Source organism: Suillus bovinus (assembly GCF_016758785.1).
Source record: "Suillus bovinus strain UH-Sbo-P2 chromosome Unknown EDB93scaffold_70, whole genome shotgun sequence".
Classification (NCBI taxonomy): domain Eukaryota; kingdom Fungi; phylum Basidiomycota; class Agaricomycetes; order Boletales; family Suillaceae; genus Suillus; species Suillus bovinus.
The window spans coordinates 76,694-99,073 of NW_024542126.1; the positions used below are offsets into that span (position 1 = coordinate 76,694).

A 22,380-nucleotide genomic window follows, 5' to 3' on the forward strand; every position below is an offset into this window, starting at 1 on the left:
AATGTCCTTGAAAAGGTCGCTCGTATCAAGGATTTCCAAGATGTAAGCAAACTAGCGAAGGCCGATCAATATTTAAGTGCCGTGAGTGCTGTTCGTGACTCCCTGACTTGCGATTCAAATCAGCTTCTTAGATCATGACGATCCCAAGACTCCCGCAGCGGTTGGAGTGCATGATATATCGCCGAAAACTGGAACTCGAGATCGAGGAAATTCGTCCGGATCTAAAAACCGTTCATGATGCGTGTAAAGAATTACGAGCATCTGCGCGTTTCAAGTTGACATTACGGGTGCGTTTGTTACCGAATTTACGATGCAGACCTGGTGACAAGTATTCTAGGCTATACTCACAGTTGGTAACGCATTGAATGGATCCAGCTTTCGTGGAGGTGCCTGTGGGTTTCGCTTGGAGGCGCTCATGAAGGTAAGTTCGCAGCGTACTTTCTTGACGGTATTGTCAATGTGCATTGCGTAGATGAAAGAAACGAGGACTGCGAAGGCCAGTTCAGAATGTCCCACCCTCCTGCATTATGTTGCCCGAGTCCTCGTTCGCACCGATCCGTCGCTTACACTTTTTATCGATGAGATGCCTAGTGTGGAATCAGCTGCTCGCAGTCAGTGACAATTTCATTCAATATCTTTTTGAATAATCTCATGTCGTGTATCAGTCTCGTTCCCCACGTTGCAACAGACCGTCCAGTCTTTACTTACGTCACTGGACAAGGTCAAAGAAGAAATAAGTCTGCTAAAGCAGATTCGCACACCCTCGGATAACGACCAATTCGTGACAATCATGCAGGTGAATACTATTTAATTTCAAAGAAGCTCGTGTACTGATGCCCGAGAAACGCTAGCCGTTTACCCTTGAAGTGGCGCAACGCGTGGACGCGCTCAATAAGATGGCTGCCCTCGTCGAAGTAGACTTACGAGCTCTCTTCTCTTACTATGGCGAAGACCTGGATTCACCAGAGGGACCAAAGCCAGATGATTTCTTTGGGATGATCTGCTCATTTTCATCATCATTACAGGTACGCATCATTTACAGTTTTTGAAAGTTTATGCTCCAATTTTTTTGTCCAGAAAGCCGGTTTGGAAATCCACGATGCACAAAAGAAGGCCCCTCGCTTGACTCAGGGGAAGATGTCATCTTCGCTGCCAAGTAATTCTGAAGAGGTAAGAGGACCTACGTTGTACAGCTTTCCATTTCCACGGTTCATCCCCATGCAGACTGTCAAGACACAGCATGATCCCTCGCACGACTTACTCATGCCCTCTGCCGGCACGCACGAACCTTCATCTATCAGTCGCGGTAATCTGGACGAAGCCATACGTAGTTTGAGAGAAGGTCGTAAAAGAAGTCGTGCCCGTTCCATCGCCAAAGCGAGCAAGATTTTTCTTGATGGGCGACCCGACATCTCGTGATAGCAACCTTGGCGGTTGGAGAACTCTAATTTAAATTACGCAACAACTGGGCTGGGATCAATGATATTTTCATTGAATGATAAGTAGGTCAGAACTTCCCTCCAATCTTCGCCACGCTAGGACCTGCTGAAATACACGAGGTCACAGAATACAAAAAGGACTTATCTTTCTGAATGGAGATCCGAATGTATGGTTCCTGACTGCTAAGCTGGTGACAGGAATACGCTCCTTCTTGGTGATATTATAAACAGAGGGGCTTGATTCATTATTCAGAACTGACAATCTGGACTCTGGAACGCCGCGAGCGTGATAGTAAATAGACGAGCCTCGTGGTCAGTGACAGCCCGTGAAAAACAGACTATAATTAGGGGGAAATAATTCCTACCTGCACAAGGACACTTCCGTGACAGTGGAGACAGCCTTCGTGATTTGAAGCTTGCGAAAAATCAGGGAAGGTCTCCATGTTGAGTCTCAAAATGTGAAATACCAGATTGTAACATGGATGCCCATCTATTACTGGAGAATCGCCGTCTTGTGGAGTCTCGACGAGGGACTCCAACATCGATCAGTGCACTGGAGGTTGCCTTACTATCAGCATCAAGGTAAGGCTCTGTGTCGGATGCTGTGTACCGCTGAAGCGACATGATACGACGGTGTGAACCGTTGAATGAGTCAAGCTACGCCCTCAGTGATGCGCCCCAGATCATCGCTTATTGATATTGATGGATGACTATATTGTCAGCGCAACCTGACTGCATCAATCGGCTCAGCGGAGTCGGTCTCTTTAGCCCTTGGATGGACCCCAAGGACATGCAGCAGCTACGTAAGTCGAATACCCTGCTTTTCTTTGTTCCCTCATCGTCAACCACGATGACAACCTCCTCGACCGTACGGCACTCAAATTATATCGTTGCGACTCGGACCTACTGTTGCTCGCGGCTCCGATAAATATCTTGGTGCGGTGGCCCTACTCGTTCTTTCCCTGGTCGACATTCATCTCTTCCCTTCATGATACCCATACCTATATCATTTGATCCAATATCATAATATCGTTAATTCGAGCATTGACTGGAATCGAGTGTTGAACGTTGAGTGCTTGCTTGGTCCGCGAGTACTACCTGAACGACACACGCATTCTTCCTCGAGGAATAGGCTGAGATTTATAGTCAAGCTTGACTTGAGCAGATACATATATTTCGTGCTTGCGGCGGAAAGCAATAATAAGCAACATCATGGATAACAGCATATAGAAGAGGGAGTATTACGACGCATGTCGCAGGCGGCAGGAGGAATTCAACGAAGCAGTTGGACTGTCAAGCTATATTCTATCATTGTTGCTGTTGATGGAAGCGAAAGAAGGAAATTTCAACGTTAGGGTAGAGTGTCCTGGGTCTTGATTCCAATGCCAAAATGAGGCTGTTCGCACCTTTTTTGAATGTAGTCACGTCAGGGACTCATGGTGATGCGACGAACTCCATCATGATAAAAACCGAGCTGGCCTGCGGACAGGGAGCTTTCTTCACATCTGTCTGAATCATGCCCGAAGTTACGCTAAACACGAAAAATTTCAACCTCGATGTCGGTGGCTTCGCAGGTTTCTTTGGAGGCGAAGAGGCGGTCTCCGCTATGCAGACTGTGCATCTCTACAGAGCAAGACGGTGGACAGGTTGGTTTAATTCCCCGGGCAGCTACAGTGTTGGCAAGCACTACGGCCAGCTTGCCAATTCTCGGTTTTGGGACGGAATGTTTCCAGGACCCAATATAGAGCCCACCGTATACATAGGGCTAGATGGAAAGTCCGGCCCTTTGTACGTCGCATCGCAGTCCGGCACGTTTCTAAAGCAAACGGGTCACCTTGCATACCTGTTAATGCAGAGATGCAAAGATCAACGAGCCGTGATAGTAGAGGGACGAAGGACGAAGGCCAATAAAGTTACCATCTTGGAAATGCCAGACATCAAGTTCGACGCTGATACCAAGACTCGCTTGACCATCCATGCTCGGGATGGCTTCCACAAACACGTCGCAATGTTCCCTATCGCTGCCAGCATCGCAACATGCATACTTTGTGCGTGGGGTGATGACTGGTATTGCTTCTCCTTGATCCTTCTCGGCATTCTCGTCAACGGCATTTCATGTTTTATCATTGGTTCTGCATCCATAGTTCTCCAGAGTGTTGCCTCCTCTGAAAATGCACCGCCAGGTGACGGCATGCTGATGGACGGAAATCATGCGATCGTCGTCCGTGGAAAAGAAAAGAATGTTCTTGCCATCACGCAGGGCAAATTCCAATTGGAATACAAACCCTGGGTCCGTATGCGTGTTAGGAAGATGAGGAATCGACGCATTGTAGGAGATGGGTTCCGTAACCTCCACTTGTTTGGCGGAAAAGATGCAGAGAGCGGCTCAGAGACGCAGAACGATGAAGACGCTGAGGCCAATAACGAATACGGGGCGATCGGGTTTTGCTCACTTCTCCTAGTCATTCAGTTTCTGACGCAGTTGCTCCTGATACCACAAGGCAAACTGTTTGGTCAGGTCATGTTCCTGACGTCCTTCGCTGTGTCATGGGCGTACAATCTCTTCTTGTCCTCCATGGACGCAGAGTATCTGCAAGAGGAACTCCTCGTCCAGGCGTTGGGTTTATCAGAGGATCGCATGACGACATACAAATTGGGCACAAGGACGACCGCAGCTGTTTTCGCTTGCCTAACCCTTCAGCCCAACTGCGAGCATAAAGAATGGGAGAATAAAGGTTTTAAGCCAGAAGAGATCCTTCGACAGTTCATTCCAAACGACACGCACGTATGGACGGTCTGGAGAAACCAAGTTTTGGAACAGATGAGAAGCAACAAGCCATCCTTGCAGTCGCTTGATCTTGAGGCTTGCGGTGACCGCATAGCTGCATTCAACGATGTCGATAAGAACTTGCTGAGCGACTTGCTCTTGGACGCTCGCACTGCATATAAACAGTATTTGGTATTGCAGGTTCGGAGTCGCAGCTTGGTTAGCAGTATATCAAGTGATAATATGAAAGCGGAAACATGATCATCTGCAGCGGCGAGAGCTAGTTTTAGGAGTCCTCCCCGCGTCACGGTGGAGTGTTGTGGACAGATATCATAGCACATAAAAGTAGTACCTTGTTCTTTCTAGATCTATAATTCTCAAAGTAATGTTAGTGCGTCGTGGTTGAGATACATTATCTTGCTTGACAAAGTTTCTGGGACTCCTGATGATTTGAGGTCGTCTTCAAGTGACCTGTGATTACCAATCAGAAAGCGTTCAAGGGCTAAAGGCAAATGATCCAAGTCACGGTAGCCAAATAGGCTTGTCCATCAATCGTCAATCATATTTTAACTAGCATTTCTTCATCGCACTGCATATATAATATATAGTAGTTTTGATACGGTACCATAGTTCAGAACGTTCATGAGTCATAGTGTAGAGTTCGTAATCGTAGCTGTAGTAAAATATGAACAACACAACCATATGGGTGCGAGCAGCGATACAGTCGTGAAGATTCAGTGTACAATGACATTTTCGAGGGCCCTGAAATTAACGGACCCAGAGGATGCGTGGGCAATGACGCGGGTGGTGGTTCCAACCCTTCGCCAAGGCTGCTTATCACCAGGCGAACAGAGAAGTTGAGCAACAAACGGCTCTTGCAGCTTCCGAATCAATGCAGCAGCAGTGCTCTGAGTGACCATGTCGGCAACAATGTCGGCAACGAACTCCTTGGATCTGCCGACCCAACTTTCCTTTTCTTTTTCCTTGTCCTTGTCCTTTTCCTTTCGCTTTTCCTTGTCCTTTTCTTTTTCCTTCTCCTTTCGCTTCTCCTTCTCTTTTTCCTTGTCCTTTCGCTTCTCTTTGGCCTTGTCCTCGTCCTTATCCTTATCTTTTTCCTTATCCTCGTCCTTTTCCTTTTCTTCGTCCTTCTCCTCGTCCTCGTCCTTTTCCTTTTCCTCGTCCTGCTTCGGGGAGCCCTCTGTTGTCGACGGCTCAGGAGAATCAGGTTTATCAACGGTCAGCGCATCAGGAGTCTCGACGTCCGTGCTTCCCTTAGACGAACGGTGAACAAGCCTCGCGTCCCACATTCGCACGATGCGGTATTTGACGCCCGGCTTCTTTCCATACAAAGGAACCAGCTGCTGTGTGACGATGACCTCGAGCTCCGCGAGGCCTTCAGCTTTGACGAGATAGCTGAAAATTCTGGGTTTGTCTTGGTTTGGAATAAGGGTGACCACTTCGTGAACGAAAAAGGGCATACACATTCTCCCATTTGCAATGAAACGTCCGTGAGGCGGGTTGCTCAAAACGTCCTTGACAAGCTTGAGAGCTGAAGAAGACAAGCCGCTGGTGATACGCTTCGAAGTTTTGAGCAACCTGAATTCGAATTTCGATGAAGTGGAGTCCTGTCGAGCGTCATACGCTGGGGTCATAAAGCACCTCGGATGCGCAGCAAAGTAACTGTGAAGGGTCGACGACTCTCCCAACCAGTCGAAGAGTGAGAGGTCATCAGTAAGCGACATGATTTCCTTCTGAAGCCGCACGAAGGCATTATGTTTCTCCCCGTACATTACAGGCATGTGGATGCCGAAAATACCTAGCAAGGGCGTTAGAACGATTCACCAGTTATGGCGATACTTACCCATGAGACAATAGGCAATGTCTTCGATCTTCTTGGTTGTCCTATTGCCCACCCAACTCAACCGCTTCTTGACGTTATCGACGCCGGGTTGAAATACCTTCAAAACATCTATATCGATGCGAGTGATGTTGTGGAGAATCGACAGAAGTTCGACTTTGTGATTCTTATCAGAATCGATGAGTGGCTGCCAATCCTGCTTGTAAAATCGAATAAATTGAGGTGCGAGGAGCTCCTGCAACGTCCAGCCTCTCTTGAACCACTGACTATCCTTCAACTGCGAAATATCGGAAACGTCTGCAAGGTAAACGATAGTGATTGCCGAATCCTTGTACCAAGAAAACATAGAGATGATGGATTCCTGAAGCTCAGCGTTGTTCGTTTTATCGATACAACACGTATCGCTCCATGCCCATCGGTAGCCTTCTTTCTTCGAGGTGGTACAGAACTGTTGCAGCTTGCGGATTTCCCGTGGGGCATCCATCTCGTAGACGCTTCCCTTGATCTGCCAATACTGGGGTTCGTCCGTCGCACTTGCCCACTTGTGGGAAAGCATCGCATATCGAAAGAACTCGTCGACTTTGCGCTGAAGCTTAGACATGGAAGTTGACAGAAGATTTTCGTAGAGTCGTCGGTACTCCTCTGACTCTTTGAAAATTCCCTCGAGATCATTGCTGGTGTATAGGATGCCGCTGTGGGTGTCTATCAAGCGAAGAGGTATGTTCAGCTAATTTATCGTCGATTATGTTCTGAAAAGTCTCCTGTAGGTTCTTGAGGATAACCTCAGGGTCTTCAACAGGGCTGTCGGCTCTGTCAACATCCGCTGCCGCCGTACCGGTAAGCTCTTGAACAGGGGTATCAGAAGATGGGGCCATGGATTGCATCTCTACCTCCTCTTTCGGGGATTCTGTCTCTACGGGCAATGAATCTTGAAGAGGCGATTCGTCTTGTTGTAATTCCGTCACTATGGATAAGGAATCTTGACGAGGTAATTCGTCTTGTAGGTTTGTTCCGTCTTGCGCGCTTGTCCCGTCCTGCGTACTCGTCCCGTCTTGCGTGCTTGTCCCGTCTTGCATGCTAGTTTCATCTTGTGTGTTTGGTTCGTCCTGCAAGTCTCCTGCCTCTTCTCCTTCCGGAGCGGGTGTCGAGTCATCCTCGATGACATCTACGGGGGCTTCGAGTTCCTACATCCGAACATTAGTAAGGACGCGTACACAAGCAGCAGGGATAGCACCTGGCTAGTGCTGTCATCAGTGGTTCGCAATGTCGTCCTGCGAATGAAATTGAAACGACTGGGGGATAACTCAGAATTGCAGTCTCTATAGTGCGTGAAACAGACCTCGATTTATTTTTGACACTAGAAGCCACCGTCCGTTAAAATGGGCTTGTATAGTAGAACCATGACACTTACGCTTTGTCGACGCCCATAGCGGATAGCACGAAACAAATTTGTCAAGGAAGAGAGGTGCGCTTGTCTAGTAACAAGGCGTGATGAGATGTATTTATGCATCATCTAGCCTAACGGCATCACGCCCCCATCAGCGGCACGCACGCACGCACGCACGTCAAGGAACAAAGTCTTTAGACGGGAGTAATCATAATTTGTGACTGAAACCTATCTGATATCGATGTGGAAGTGATGCCCCTAGCTTAGGTGACAATGACAACGTATTTGTGTAGTGGCCATCATAACAACCAGACAATGTCTTGGAAAAGACAACCAACAGATCCATACGATCGATAACTTTACCCAATTCTTATGAAATGTGGATTTGACATTCATGATTAGGAATTCTGCGACACACGTCAATCTGATAGTAAGCGTGTACGCACAGCATGTAGATCGTAACTACTAACCAATAATATCCTTGTTGAGAGCATTCGACTGTTATGGCGTCTTACATGTTGGGGTCATAAGGCGTATCGCGTGAATACACGTAAGTAAGAAAATAAATCTGAAAGTCAGTCCCACGCATAAGGCAGTGCCTGATGTGGGCCACTGGCGTTCAGATAGGGAACAGTCATTGTTGTACGTTGAGTGGAGATATGGCATCACATCGGGAGACACAATTCAAAAGTAATTCAAAAAATTGATCGACCTAGAGACATCATTCTTGTGAGAAGAGAAGGCTGCTGTACGTTGTTCGGATACACACACCTGAACTGACTGGGTGACAACGCAATTCTTCCCATTAGAACCCCATGAGTCATCACATGCTCGATAATTCCAAATGTCGATGACCGTTTCTCCTGCCGTGTGCTTACCATGTAGCTCCACATCCACTCTAAAACGTTGAGCACTAAAGAGCTCAGGATGGGACACATATGTGATGGTCAGTGCATCGTGGAGAGGCGGACCTTGATCGAAACCAAATGTTGACTTGTACGTTCCTGCGAAGAAACTGATGACAGAAGACAATGTGCTTCGGAGATTGGTAGATGGATTTGCCAGCACGCCGTCCAGGAGAGCTGGATGGGGTGATCTCAGGCGAGAATGGATAGCCGAAGTGACAATAGCTGTGTGTGTGACATTGATGGGTATCATAACAGTCTTGACTGGAGCGTCGAGAACAATCTGAGCCGCCTCGGCTAATAAAGGATCAGGACAAGTATTATAACATATTTCTGTAGGACACGCACGGTCGCACATAATATTAAACTCTATACTGACATTGTAAAAATTGGTCCTTCAAGTACAACATGTTACATACCTGCGACGGCAGATCTATTACCAACGCCCACACCTCCGCCCATAAATACAAACTGTTCCACTGCTTCCAAAAGGTCGGGATAGACGCTGACAAATAGGGCAATATTCGTCATTGGTCCGGAAGAAACAACCGACACTTGATGTCCAGTACCATTGCGCCATGCGTCCTTGATAGCTGATGCCATCCCCTCGATGGCATGTGTTAACGACCCATCGACTTTTCGAGCGAATCGTGCCTGAACTTCAGGACTATCGGCTGAAGGGAGGCCTACAACACCTCCTAGACCATCTTCTCCATGAATTTCAGGGTCGTGTTTTGTGGGTCGAAGCAACGGCTTGCATGCGCCAGGGTATACTAGAACATCGGAAGGTGCAGCGAATGCGTGCAGACACCTTGCGGTGTTCTTGGCAGTGCAATCAGCGGACGCATTGCCGTGAACCTAGACAACTTGCTTGAAAAGGACCTGTCCAGGAGAAATCCGCTTTACGCACACTGGAAACTCCAAGAAGTTTGATATTCTCTAATTGGCAGGCCATCATAAGTGCAGTGGCATCATCGTGTCCCTGGATGAGACGTTCTCTCAGTGCATTCACGCCGAACGAGAGCAAACGATCAGTCGCGTACCGGATCTACATCTAACCAGACATATTTCAACGACATTGTCTTCCAGTTTCAGCTTAGATTGAACAGGATGGATTGTAAGGGCAACAACAGTGATCAGCGATCTGACTGATCAGAAGCAAAGTTAATTGGTCTGTGTCTGCATCCAAAACCTGAACAGAAACGGACGTCGTCGATGGTGATCTACCATAAATCAAAGGTCATACCAGTTTGTCTGGCTCTGGAGTCTGGGTGCAGACTTTCCTGTAAGTTGCATAAAAAGATTTGAAACAAACAAGTTGAAAACTGGGAGAGGCGAAGAGATCTGGTTTATTTCCTTGTCGATCCTAACAGTGATAAACAACGTCTTTCCGAGGCTCCTAGTACCATACGCCCAGTGGCATCAATGTCAAGTCAAGTAAACAGCAAGGATGAAGAAGAGGTAGCGCCCCTTCAGCGGCCACCATCTCCCCCTCTTCATACAACATTTGCTGCTCGCGGTCTGCATGTGAGTGTAAAGTCTAAGGACTCGCGTATCGTCCCATTGTTAACATGTTCCATTGAATCAGGCACAAAACTTTCCTGCGCATAAACCGCGTGATCTACGTATACCATCGCCTCAAGCTATAACTCATGTAGCATGGAGTTGCGATGGGAAGCGTTTAGCTGGCGTTGGTATAGACAAAATCACTCGGATCTGGACTCCAGAAACTAGCGTACGTACCATATGTCGCATTCTATCACAAGTTACACTCCCTACCCCAATTGTAGATGGAATCAAGAGCTGCAACCCACTTCTCCGGCGGTCACTCTGATGATGTTGACTATATATCATGGAATCCCACCCATCCAGAGCTATTTTGCACGTCGAGTCAGAAGGACAGAAGGATTGTATTCTGGGATGCGCGACGTAAGTTTTATATGCCTTGCGCACATTGCGAATAACCCTTACAGAACTCAAGAAAGTCGGCATACGCAACAAATAGTTCTAAAAATCTCACCCGTGCAGACAAATTATTCTCCAGATGGCCGGGCTTTGATTTTCACTTCGGCCGGGCACCAGCTCTTTTTCTTAACATACGGGAAAGATGGTGATGCAACAAAAGCGCAGTGGCATCTCTCAGATAAAGACGGGGTTTGTTCTACATCGTCTCCATCATGCAACAAGTTATCGATATATCTTCTACAGAGCATTGTCGCATCTACCGCTATGTTCAATCATGTCGGCGATGGTATTATTTTGACACATCATTCTGAGCATAGCGTTCGGGTCATGGACTATCCAACGCTGACCCTCAGAGAAAGCCCTGCCGCTCATGTCGGAGGTTGTGTTGCAGTAGCACTCGATCCCCGAGGGAGGTGCGTATTAGCTGTTACGTATTCTAATCGACATGCATTAACGTGGTCTTCAGATATCTTGCGTCTGGTGGCTATGACTCAATTGTTAACATGTTCGATCTGAGTGAATGGATATGTGCTCGGACAATCTCCACTTGCGAGTGAGTGAATCAAAACCCGTCACTTCCTCCACTCACTTGATTCCTCCAGAAATGCGATCAATGCATTGAGCTTCTCGTATGATGGAGAGTACCTCGCTATTGCAAATACAGGACCCTACATCGACATAGTAAGGATTTGGATTCTGGCTTTTTATCTGCTTTTAACATGACCTGGGCCCAATAGTGTGCAACAGAGACGGGTGCCCCATTGCATCGTGTTCCTGCATTGGCACCGTCACCCACAGTAACGTGGCATCCCTCAAAATACGTCTTTGCTTATTGTGGGCAAACAAAGCTCCGGGAGGGTGGGCCTCCTCCTGTAGCTGTTATTAGCTTATTTGGGGGAGGGATTTAACAGGCAGCTATTGTTGAATTGCCACACTTGTTTAAGTCTCTTCGATACTGTACGAAAATTCCATGGATTGTGACAAGTACAGGTTTGAAAGGTCCGAATCAGAATGTTCCAAACAGGTGGCGTCTAATGATATCTTGTAGGCGCAATGATTTTCTCCCAAGAAACTTGCGTCCAATCGGATGACTTTGTAATGAGTGGTCTTTGTACTAGTTGCACAGTTTTTTCACAGATCAGGCGAGTGTCCTTGATTGTGAGTCTTGTGACAGAAGTTCACAGAGCTACTAGTAGTCCATCAAAAGATACGGAATTATGCGGTGCTAGCGCTATATCAGTTCGCAGTGCCCTATTTCGTAAGGCTGCCTCGAGGACGTTCGAGTTCCCACAGAGCCTACAGCTCTTAGTAAGTCAACGCAACAAACGGAGCGCGCGCTGGTATTTGAAGGTCTGCACAGACATGCTGTAGAATCACCATTATCTACGACGTCCACAACAATGCACCTGCAGATCCCATTCAATGGCTCATCATTCTCACTTGATGCGGCCGGTATTGCTGGCTTTCTCGGCGGCGATGAAACAATCTCAGCCATGGGCACCGTGCATCTTTACCGCGGCCGAAGATGGCTAGGGTGGTACAACTCTCCGGGGAGCTATACAGTCGCCAAAAAATATGGCCAGTTAGCTAACTCCCGATTCTGGGATGGACTGTTCCCAGGTCCAAATTGCGAACCAGCTGAAATGTTTGGCCTTGATGGCAAGGCTGGGCCACGATACGTCGCTTCACTTTCTGGCACAGATATGGCGACGGGGCACCTCGCATACCTCGCAATACAGATAAGCAAGGAGTTAGAGGGCAGGAGGGTTGAAGCCAAAGCCAGCACGGAGACGTTACCTGCAAAAGTGACTGTTATTCACGTCGGAGACGTCAAAGATATGCATCGAGTTGGGATGATGAGCATCCATCACGCACTACTGGCCACAATACCCATAACCATGAGCATCGCGGCATGTTTCTTATGCGCTATCTTCGACGACTGGCTTGCCTTCAGCCTTATCCTCATCGGAATCATTTCAAGTGGCATAACCTGTTTCGTGATCGGTACTGCGAGGCTTCATTTCCAGGCACCTAAAAACGTGACCCCGGGGGTTCCCCCAGGGGATGGATTGCTTTTGACCCCACGCGATGTTGTCGTGCTGAAAGGGTCGGAAAAAGATGTGAATGTGATAACGAAGGGCCATTTCTCGCTTGACATGCGTAGTAAATCGGAGTACCGGAGCATTGGACTGTGCTCGCTCCTTTTGCTGGCACAATTCCTGTTACAGCTCCTCTTGATCCCTCAAGCGTCACTCTTCGGTCAAATCATGTTTCTTTCCTCGTTTGCGGTGTCTTGGGTTTACAACTCGTTTCTCTCCTCCCTTGAAAGTGAAAAGATACAAGGAGATCTACTTTGCGAGGCGCTACAGGTTGAAGAAGACTCGATCCAGAAATATTCCCTCCATAATAGGAGGAGCCAGGCTGTTTTCGCCTGCGCTATTCTCAGTGATGGAAATGAGACAGATGAAGACTTTAACGCGGAGCATATATTATCGTTGTTCGTACCGAACAAGACGAGGGTTTGGAATCTCTGGAGAAAAAAGGTTGCAGCGCAGTTGAAATCTGCCTGTCCGGACAAAAAATTTCATTTAACGGCACAAGAGAAGAAGGGTTTATGCGAAGAACAATGCGAATTGCTACAGACCTTCCTAGATGATGCCGCGATTGCGTTCGAGGCTTACCAGCGGGAGCGTGCTCGTTATCCGCGCTCCATACGCGACTCCCCGACTTGGGAGGCAAAGGATGTATGAACAACTGACATTCATGATTAGACTTATCGCTTAGAAGGCCTCCTTAACTATGACCGCATTTGACACTCGTCATTCTGTAAACGTCGAAGAACTCGGAAGATTAAGTATAAAAACAAGATACGCGAGGCTAGATATAAGCAAGGAACGAGCAACAGTACTTACTGGTGTAACTACATACCAACTATCTCTCAATACACAATTTCAAACAATTCAGGAAAGTTCAGCTTGGATGTATTTGGGGTCGCAGGATTCTTCGGCGGAGACAAAGTCTGGTATCATCATTGGAAAGACAACTCACGTCGCGTAACCCAGATGAACAAGTATATTATATACACTACCAGTGTCTAGTAACTGCCAGTGATTGATTAGGGCGGGATGATCTATGTAAGAGTTTGGTTGATACACAGATGATTGTGCTTGGCAGGTACCTCAAGTACGAGTAGTTGCCGAATATTTGTGTGCTGTGTGGGTAGTATAATTGGTTGTAGCTGTAGATTGCTGTGCATTTCTACTTATGCGATTCGTCATTTGAAGAAGTCTCGGCCTTTAAGTGAAAAATTCCCACCAGGTCCCTCGTTCGGTTACAGGAAATGGAGTCCTTGAGTTGTTTTACAACTGATGGTTAGGTTTAAATGCCCACCTTCAGTGTGCCGATCAACAATCTCAATCTTGATACCTCAGGCGTCGCTGGATTCTTCGGTGGGGATGAAGCGATCTCAGCGATGGCTACTGTCCATCTCTACCGCGGGAGGCGCTGGCTAGGCTGGTATAATTCGCCAGGAAGTTACATTGTTGCCAAAAAGTTCGGGCAACTTGCTAATTCGCGGTTTTGGGATGGGCTTTTCCCTGGTCCGAATTTATCACCAGCCGAGGTATTTGGGCTGGATGGGCAAACCGGCCCTCGTTATTGGGGTGTTTTGTCAGGCACGGATATGCAAACAGGCCACCTGGCATACCTTGTAGTGCAGAAGACGAAAGAAGTTGAGGAAGTGGTAAAATTGGGAGGAAGGGAGACTATACCTCTAACAGTCACTATCCTCGATATCGGAGATGTTATACTCAGGCATACGGACCAGGCGCCAATGATGAGCGTCCATCATGCTCTCTTGGCCGCTATTCCTATCACAATCAATCTCGCAACGTGCGTGCTTTGCGCGGCTTCGGGAGATTGGCCAGCCTTCACCCTCATCTTGTTGGGGGTCATTTCAGGCGGGATATCTTGCTTTGTCATCGGCTCTGCTCAACTCGACTTTCTTTCTGGCGTGAGGGAACCCGCTCCAGGTACGCCACCCGCAGACGGGATACTCCTGATGCGAAACGACGTGGTCATTGTCAGAGGCGCAGAGAAAGATGTCAATCCAATAACGAAAGGCAAATTTGTCCTGAGGATGGATGGCGGCCCAGAGTACAGACGAATTGGATTCTGCTCGCTTCTCCTCCTCGCGCAGTTCCTTCTCCAGCTTCTTTTCATCCCTCAGGCATCGACATTCGGGCAGATCATGTTCATCTCGTCTGTTGCAGCCTCATGGACATATAATTCATTTCTGTCGTCGTTGGAGCAGGAGAAAATACAAGTCAATATCCTATGGAAAGCGCTTGACAATCCGCGACTATTGAAATTTGGACTTAAAAGCAGAGCTGCTCAGGCAGTTTTTACATGCCTGGTCCTCAGCAATGGCATCCAAAGGCCATTTGTTGACTTCAGCCCAAAGAAAGTCCTGCAACGTTTCATCTCGAACGACACAAGAGTATGGAATGTATGGAGAGACAAAGTGGCGGAGCAATTGGAAAATAACAACGAAGGAAAGTCGTTCAACCTTGACTCTAAAGATTTGCGAGGGTTCAGTGATCATGAAAGGGCCCTCCTGGCATCATTACTTCGAGACGCACACGATACGTATAGAGGTTATCAGGAACAAGAACATAAGATTAGGAACAATACCCACATTTCTGAAAAACAAGTACCTCGACCGGACTCCTTTGTTGAAAGTCGTGTGTAATACTTGTTGTAACGTACGTACAGCCGGCTCAGAAGCTATCCAACCTGTGCTGCACGTTGCAGCCCTAGATCGCATTAATGCAACACATGGTGGACTCTATGCGCCCAGATCGTGAAGGACTGATGTCACTACGGATGCATATCGCGGCGTAGCTTCCCATGAGGTGCGCTACTTAAAGAGCAGTATTCTGTGAAACAACCCGCAGTATACGTACCATGCCCCACAAACATCCCATTGACATCCATACAGGTCATTTTGACCTCGACGTATCCGGCGTTGCAGGGTTCTTCGGGGGCGAAGAAGCTATCTCTGCAATGCAAACTATTCATCTTTACAAGTACAGAAAATGGATGGGATGGTACAACTCCCCCGGCAGCTGGAACGTCGGCAAGAAGTTCGGAATGCTCGCAAATTCCCGTTTGTGGGACGGGCTTTTCCCTGGACCCAATGAAGACCCCGCTGAATTCTTCGAGCTTGATGGCAAGCAGGGTCCAAAATACGTCGCCTCTAGATCTGGATCCATTCTGGAGCACACCGGCCATCTTGCGTATCTGATGATGCAGATATGCAAGGAGGAGCCGGGAGTGCCAGTGGCAGGAAGAGTCACGAAGTGGAATCAAGTGACTGTTATCCAGACACAACTCGTTTTTGAAGAGTCGACAGCAAAAGACAAGCCGCCAGTACGCACAATCTCACCTCATGGTGGGCGTCAGACATACGTTGCAATTCTACCGATAGCCGTCAGCTTCACCACATGTGCGCTTTGCGGATGGACATACGACTGGTTCTGTTGTTCGATGATCCTTCTGGGCATCATCTCAAACGGCATGTCCTCCTTGGTCATAGGATCTGCGAGTTTAGAGCTGCAAGGTGTGAAGTCAGCACCTACGGCTCCGCCCGGAGACGGAATGCTGATGGACGGCGATAATATCGTCCTCCTGCTCGGGAGAGAGGAAAATGTCGCTACCATTACGAGAGGTAGATTCACTTTAAAATATGGGCCTTGGGTTAAGAAGAGGAGCAGGAAGGAAAAGATGAAACGTTTCGTTCTTAGAGACGGAACGGAGTCGACCAAGTCGAAGCGCAGAAGTGATGCAGAAGCTGGTCGTCGAAACAGTTCTTTACTAGACCATGGTCCAAACCAGGAAGCTATACCCATCAGGGACGAGTATGCTGCTATTGGACTGTGTTCGCTCCTGCTCGTCACACAACTCCTCGCTCAACTGCTCTTGATCCCCCAGGGCACATTATTTGGTCAAATCATGTTTCTGTCCTCTTTCGCAGCCTCGTGGGCGTACAACTTGTACTTGTCCTCAATCGACTACGAGTATATCCAGGAACAATTACTCCTGAAAGTACTCAATCTGGATGAGCAACATATGCAGACTTACAGCCTTGGCACGAGAACAACTGCCGCTGTATTTGCATGCCTAATGCTCCAGCCTCCTGGTGTTTGTGAAGAATCGGAATGGAAGAAACTAGGTTTCGAACCAGAAGGTATCCTCCGCAAATTCATTCCGAATGATACGCCAGTATGGATGACGTGGAGAGAAAAGGTCTTGAGTGTAATGAGAGACCAGAAAGTTCACGGCCGAGACACGGACCGCTTGCTCCAGATGAGTGACAAGGAGAAAGATATGTTCAAGGCGAACTTGAATGACCAAAAGCTTCTCGAAAAGCTGTTAGAGGACGCTCGCACCGCATACAATCTGGCCATGAAAGAACAGCTTCGGCTTAGGTCTGGCTGAGGAAAGGTCATCTTGTCGATGACCAGTAACTTGTATCTACTACTAGTATGTACATTAACTTGAATGCATGCGACGGTAAATTAGTAATCAACTATGCCTTTGATCTGCCACATGCTAATTGGGCATACGACGATGAAAGTGTTTGGCTGGCATACACCAATTGTATATAAAAGCCATTCTACTCGTTTCAACTCGAAAAACACCATCAATACTCCACCATGAAATTTCCTTTACTCACTACTATTATCATTTTTGCCCCAGCAATAGCTGGAATAACCGCATCGGATCTGATGGGCCAACCCTGCAGCCCCAAAGGTAAGCACTCTTTCGGCCTACGTGCAGACCTTAGACTGCATACTTACGGTCACCCCCAGATTCAGTACAATGCCTGAAGGGCATCGAAGGTTATAACAACGGCAACGATTTCGCGTTTTTCTGCGGAACTTTAGAGACGATCGCAATATTGAGCCCATGTAACTGCAAGAACTGTTGTCACCCGAGTCCTGATGATGACTTAACAAAGGTAAAGCCAAACTCAGTCGGATGTTATAACGACTGATATACGTAATAGTTCTGTTCTTTTAGTGGATGATTGGTCACGTAGGGTATGACAACCCGGGTCATACCCAACCCGCGGGTACTGAAACTTTTAGAGGCCTGCCTGTACCCACCCGGGTCAGAACATCACGGGTGCGGGTCAACCTGCGGGTGGTACGGGTCGCCCGCGGGTGATCAAGCTTCAAGTGTAGAATGGATGGAAAAGTCGATACGAAGATATAGGTACCAAATACATTCGAGACCACTATGCGCTTACGGCTGCGTGTGTTCTTGGCTGGCGATGACACTGAGGAGTCGAGATCGAAGACATCGCCCGATGGTGTGCTCGGAGGGGTGTCACAGCCCGACATGGGGAAAACGATGCTGGTATGTTGCAAACTTGTGATGCCCAGTGCAAGTATTGCAACTTATGAGTTATGCTAACTATGCTACGTGGAGTCGTGGACGCTGGAGACGGTAACCAGTATGCATAACATAAATCTGAGACACTGCGGTTGACATTACGTAGAATTTAGAACCATCGATAATCTGATGTCATGATGGTCAACCAAGCATTGCCACACTTTACCCGCGGGCTCCTCGTACCCGTACCCGTACCACCCGGCCCGTCTATCCACCCGCGGGTGGTGCCCGGGTGGGTGCCCGGGCAAGCCTTACCCGTGTCGTAGTATGGATATCTACATAGTATGAATAAGGAGCAATCTTTCACTGAATGTGGTTCATCTTCATGATCGAGTAGCTCGTGGAATGTCTTTGGAATGTCTCTATCATCAATTTATGTACCTACTGGTGATTACTAGCATGTGTTACACCACCACAAAAGTCTAATTCAAGTCGTGACCAGTGATTAACACGAAAAGGATTAACATATAAGATTGAAAGGGTAAGGGCATAGTAGTTGTATTGTATACATACGGCGTGACGATATATGCGATATTCTGAACATTAGTTAACTTCATGACAACTAAACTTTATGTAAAAACGTGACAGCAAAATCAAACGCACTGCGGATAACGTGAAAGCAACATGAAATAGAATGGAAGACGAAAGCAAAACTGAGAGCAGACGGTCAAGTAAGCAAAAAAAAAGCGAATCCCAAAGCAAACAGAGCATAATTCGAGGGAAATGTTCAACTCAGCCTGAGGGGGTTCACCGAACCTAGTAAATCGACTCCATCCGGTCAGATGGTGGGCGAACCAACACGATAGGGAGCGTTTCGTCCTTGCGAAGCATTCCGCGAACCTTGCTCGAGTCTGTCCGACTAAGCTTGAGCGGCTTCAAACGCTTGTTCACAGAACTAGCACCGGGAGCAACGTTCTCATCGTGTTCTTTCACTGTTTTTGACTTCTTCTTTCCAAGAACGAGCGGTCGTGTACCTGCGAACCCGTTACGGGTGACATCGCCAGTACTATCATGGTTCGAATCACGATCCTTAAGAAGGGAAAGAGTACGAAGAGAATTCGAGCCCGACTTCGTTGCGGGCTCTGGGTCGTCCTTGCGCTGCTTGCCAGACGAGAGTATAAGTGGTTTCACCGCCCGGGTGGGCCACTGTGAGACTGTAAGAGATGACATGACATTGGTGTTATTTCGTTCGGTGGGCGGTTGAGCCTCTGGCTCTGACTCTGATGGCGCTTGGGTGTGTTCTTCGGATGATTTGATGTAGACAATACTTGAGCGCTTTGAAGTCGGTTGAGAGCGAGGCATAATAGCAGCTTGATATTTTCGTGTAAAATTATATTCTTTCGCTTGCAGTGGCGTGCTTTGCGCAGTGGGGTCAAATTCGGCCATAGGGTCAAAGAGGGTGACTGTGGATGCAGCGGATGACGGAGGAAGTATGGTTGTGGTGTCATGGGCAGCGACGGAGCTACGTGCATTTTCCATGCCCTGAGGGGCTTCAGCATGAAGACCAAGAGTGCGAGTAGACATCGTGCGGCCGAGGGAGGCGCTATCCTGAACAGGCTGCTGATCGACATTGACGGGGGGACGTGCGAGATGATTTGGGTCCGATTCGTCCCCCCAGACCATGTCGTGCTTCCCGGTGTTTACAGCGGCGTATCCACCAATGCTCGTAGCAAGCGCGCGACTAATCTCGGATTTCAAGTTGTTGGTTGTGCCCTTGCGAAGACCGAGACTGCGCAACCAACGTCAGAACAAACGTGGGAGTCAGGGATTAGCTTACCTAGGAAGACTGAAGTGATGTCCCTTGTGCGCAGACGCTTTCTTGAGCCTGACCTTGCCGTTGGCGTGTGTCGAGTGCGGCGCGATACTTTCCCACTCTCCATTGGCGAGCACACCGAACTCACCATTATCCTTCTGAATGCGAGAAGGCAGGCGTTTCTTCTTTGTCACAGTGCTGCTGACAGGGGGGTCGAACTCGAACTCGAAATCTTTGATCTTCATATCATTTCCAACCCTCAAGCCGGGCACAAGAAGCGGCAGAACACCAGCGGTGAGCGCGTCGATCTCATTAACATCGTCGTTGACTGCTGCGCCGAAGCTATAACCAGAAGAATACGACTTCCGGTGGATGAGAGTGCGCGTTGATTGCTGCTTAGCAAGACGGACATTAGGAGGTGTGGGAGGAAGAGGTTGAGACGGAGGTCGGCTGGGGCTGGGGCCACAGTCTGTGCTGATCGCCTGATCGATGGCCGAGGAAACAGAACGGGAGCGGAGGTGTGAAGGACTAGGAAGGACCGACTTCCTCTTCTCCACGCCAACGCCAGTAGTCACAGTGAGAAAATCGCCACTATGCTTCTCCGGCGATGCAGTGACAACCACGGTAGTTGCGACTGCAGAATAATGCCTTTGGGCAATCATTATTCTCGAGGTGAATTCATCACCTGATATCCTCGACTGAACTGACTGCTTCCTGATTCTCCCGAATTCTGCAGACCGGGGGGTGTTAGGGAACACAGAAGTATTGAATGATTCAGACTCAGTCTGCATTGGCAGAGGGGGCGTCATTTCTCCATCTTCCTTTTCATCGTCAGGAGGCAGTACAGCCAGGCGCGGAACAGGGGTCATGAGACCAAGTGCCCTGCTGAGTTTGCCTTTCCCCTCCACGGCATCCCCTTGTGAGATCCAGACATCGCCAGAGCGTCTCCCTTCAACAACTGTGACAGACCCAGACCGTTTGTACTCGCGGTTGCGGTCGGTGAGAGTGCTAGCCGGAGATGGCGCCCGCATGCAGATCGAGGGAGGCTCCCCATGAACCTCGAAAAGACCGGTCGGGATGGGGATCGGCGAGCGCATAATGATGTTCATAGCAAGGAGGGGCGAAGACAGCGTAACCGAGAAGGCAAGAAAAAGAGGTGTGGCAGAAGATGTGAAGCCCTTTCCAACAAAAGATAGCATGTATGGCAGGGAGAGCACCTGTTAACCAGCTGTTACAGCCCAACTATAACATCGGACAAGAAGGACTTACTAAAGGCGCCCAGATTGTCATCATCCAGCAGGCGTACCGATAAATTGAAATGTCAACATCATTGCCGCTATGCGCTAGAGAAGCAATACCCCTTTCTGAATCACCCTGATATCCGTATCCTCCAAGAACTCGAGCAGTTGACAGAGCAGGAGTCGGGGGCCGATTGCATTGGGGAAGTAGCTCAGCGTTAAGATCAACAGCACTGACACCTTGATGGCTAGTGGGATATGACCATGCAGAGAGTGAGATTTGAGACCCAGACGGTGATGTCAGCCATGAGCTCTGCGAGCTGAGACGCGGCCGACCTGGAGCATCTCGACGGAAAGGGTCAGGATCAGAGCTTAGTGCGTCAGCGGGTGATGAAGGGTGAGAGGAAGGCAATGGTGGGACTGGCGGAATCAATGCGTCACCGGTCATAGGTGTGGGCGGATCGAACCAGTAAGACGATTTAGGCACAGAAGAGGTTTTGGATGTCGTGGCGCAATCGACTCCCAAGCAACCAGAACGGGGATGCGTTTGATGGGTCGAGAAAGACCAGTTGGACACTGAGCCGTGATGCGTACTGCCAGCATCAGAGGTGAGCCAGGAGCTGCCTTCCCTGAGGACGTCAACATCCTCAGTCGCAAACGAGGGGCGGGGTTTGTCCTCAACTTCTTTGACAGGTGGCCAGCTGTCTGCGGGATCATTGAGTGCAGCGAGATTGCGCCGGATTACCACAAGAGTGTACACGAGACTACCAAATGATGCACTACTCAGGACGGCAATAGTAGTGGAATATGCCAAAAGTCCAACGAAGAAGCTTGGAATACTTCCCCCCGCAAAAACGCCAGAGAGCACAGTGGAGGTGAGTCCCAGGAGCAGGATGGGTGCCCACAACATCCAGTGTCTGGATCCGAAAGACACCGACCGCCCCATACGAATGTGTATCAACGTGAGTGCGGACACAACGAAAAGACAAGTTTGCCTGATTGTCAAAGCAAACCACAACCTTGCCGAGGATGCAGCGTCGCGGGCCTCGCCATATGCTGCAGGGCCACCATAGTATTCACTAAATGCCTGCCAAACAAAGACGCATAGGGCCAGGATATCGAGGGAAGCCAACCATAGGTGACTCTTGTCGGCTGAAGAAAGAGAACGAAAATTATAGTCAGGCAGTCCAAACTCGGACTAAAAAAAGATCAGTTATTTGAGGCTCATGGGAAGATTGAGTACACACGGGAGCAACACGTCTGCTTAAAGGATGAGGCGGAAGAATTGGAATTACTATGCGAAAAATCACAAAAGCTGATGATATAAACGAGATGAAAGCCAGAATAAGAGTTGGAATAAAAGGAATCATGGCGAATGTTAAAATCGTTGAGCGTTGATAAATTCTTGAATGGATCTTGCTTGGGTTCTTTATGAGAGAGCGTTGGATGCGTGAATGCGTAAATGCGTGAACGGCGTAAGGCCTTCGTGACAAAAAGTTGCTACTGAAAAAAGAGCCTGTCTTGAAGTACTAGTGCAAGAAGAGTTTAAATGTCGGGACCAAATAATGCAGGACCTCTATAAGTACAAACAGTACATATCTGTCAACAAC

The 22,380-nt window shown here is 48.4% G+C and overlaps 9 protein-coding genes across 9 annotated transcripts; 6 read left to right on the forward strand and 3 right to left on the reverse strand.

The window, feature by feature from the left end:
* Nucleotide 1: 1 nt before the first annotated feature.
* EDB93DRAFT_821509 (uncharacterized protein) lies at nt 2-1,830 on the forward strand. The gene is made up of 8 exons (XM_041457597.1): nt 2-81; nt 132-287; nt 338-421; nt 473-611; nt 666-796; nt 852-1,025; nt 1,078-1,170; nt 1,225-1,830. The coding sequence occupies exons 2-8, from the start codon at nt 135-137 to the stop codon at nt 1,417-1,419; spliced, it is 969 nt and encodes a 322-aa protein (XP_041303758.1). The 5' UTR covers nt 2-81; nt 132-134; the 3' UTR covers nt 1,420-1,830.
* An 831-nt stretch (nt 1,831-2,661) lies between these two features.
* EDB93DRAFT_821448 (uncharacterized protein) lies at nt 2,662-4,502 on the forward strand. The gene has a single exon (XM_041457596.1). It carries the CDS (start codon nt 2,956-2,958, stop codon nt 4,465-4,467), a length of 1,512 nt encoding a protein of 503 aa, XP_041303759.1. The 5' UTR covers nt 2,662-2,955; the 3' UTR covers nt 4,468-4,502.
* Nucleotides 4,503-4,728: 226 nt separating this feature from the next.
* Nucleotides 4,729-6,901, reverse strand: EDB93DRAFT_821776 (uncharacterized protein). The gene is made up of 3 exons (XM_041457599.1): nt 6,068-6,901; nt 5,687-6,022; nt 4,729-5,638 (listed from the first exon to the last, which is right to left on the reverse strand). Exons 1-3 carry the CDS (start codon nt 6,663-6,665, stop codon nt 4,941-4,943), a joined length of 1,632 nt encoding a protein of 543 aa, XP_041303760.1. The 5' UTR covers nt 6,666-6,901; the 3' UTR covers nt 4,729-4,940.
* Nucleotides 6,902-7,600: 699 nt separating this feature from the next.
* On the reverse strand, nt 7,601-9,739 carry EDB93DRAFT_1170537 (Inosine/uridine-preferring nucleoside hydrolase domain-containing protein). The gene is made up of 7 exons (XM_041450334.1): nt 9,603-9,739; nt 9,400-9,548; nt 9,267-9,338; nt 8,776-9,214; nt 8,705-8,725; nt 8,223-8,653; nt 7,601-8,163 (listed from the first exon to the last, which is right to left on the reverse strand). Exons 2-7 carry the CDS (start codon nt 9,433-9,435, stop codon nt 8,086-8,088), a joined length of 1,077 nt encoding a protein of 358 aa, XP_041303761.1. The 5' UTR covers nt 9,436-9,548; nt 9,603-9,739; the 3' UTR covers nt 7,601-8,085.
* Nucleotides 9,740-9,781: 42 nt separating this feature from the next.
* EDB93DRAFT_1092186 (WD40-repeat-containing domain protein) lies at nt 9,782-11,229 on the forward strand (the record flags this gene model as incomplete). Its single annotated transcript, XM_041446420.1, has 8 exons — nt 9,782-9,883; nt 9,945-10,091; nt 10,147-10,285; nt 10,338-10,510; nt 10,565-10,734; nt 10,788-10,874; nt 10,924-11,002; nt 11,059-11,229. The coding sequence occupies 8 exons, from the start codon at nt 9,782-9,784 to the stop codon at nt 11,227-11,229; spliced, it is 1,068 nt and encodes a 355-aa protein (XP_041303762.1).
* Nucleotides 11,230-11,252: 23 nt separating this feature from the next.
* On the forward strand, nt 11,253-13,296 carry EDB93DRAFT_821845 (uncharacterized protein). Its single transcript, XM_041457600.1, has 2 exons — nt 11,253-11,463; nt 11,518-13,296. The coding sequence occupies exon 2, from the start codon at nt 11,722-11,724 to the stop codon at nt 13,069-13,071; it is 1,350 nt and encodes a 449-aa protein (XP_041303763.1). The 5' UTR covers nt 11,253-11,463; nt 11,518-11,721; the 3' UTR covers nt 13,072-13,296.
* An 85-nt stretch (nt 13,297-13,381) lies between these two features.
* EDB93DRAFT_821877 (uncharacterized protein) lies at nt 13,382-15,179 on the forward strand. Its single transcript, XM_041457602.1, has one exon. It carries the CDS (start codon nt 13,704-13,706, stop codon nt 15,069-15,071), a length of 1,368 nt encoding a protein of 455 aa, XP_041303764.1. The 5' UTR covers nt 13,382-13,703; the 3' UTR covers nt 15,072-15,179.
* A 27-nt stretch (nt 15,180-15,206) lies between these two features.
* On the forward strand, nt 15,207-17,064 carry EDB93DRAFT_821899 (uncharacterized protein). Its single transcript, XM_041457603.1, has one exon. The coding sequence runs from the start codon at nt 15,287-15,289 to the stop codon at nt 16,817-16,819; it is 1,533 nt and encodes a 510-aa protein (XP_041303765.1). The 5' UTR covers nt 15,207-15,286; the 3' UTR covers nt 16,820-17,064.
* A 1,084-nt stretch (nt 17,065-18,148) lies between these two features.
* Nucleotides 18,149-22,320, reverse strand: EDB93DRAFT_821872 (uncharacterized protein). The gene is made up of 4 exons (XM_041457601.1): nt 22,018-22,320; nt 20,802-21,968; nt 19,557-20,749; nt 18,149-19,508 (listed from the first exon to the last, which is right to left on the reverse strand). The coding sequence occupies exons 1-4, from the start codon at nt 22,138-22,140 to the stop codon at nt 18,536-18,538; spliced, it is 3,456 nt and encodes a 1,151-aa protein (XP_041303766.1). The 5' UTR covers nt 22,141-22,320; the 3' UTR covers nt 18,149-18,535.
* Between the last annotated feature and the right edge of the window lie 60 nt (nt 22,321-22,380).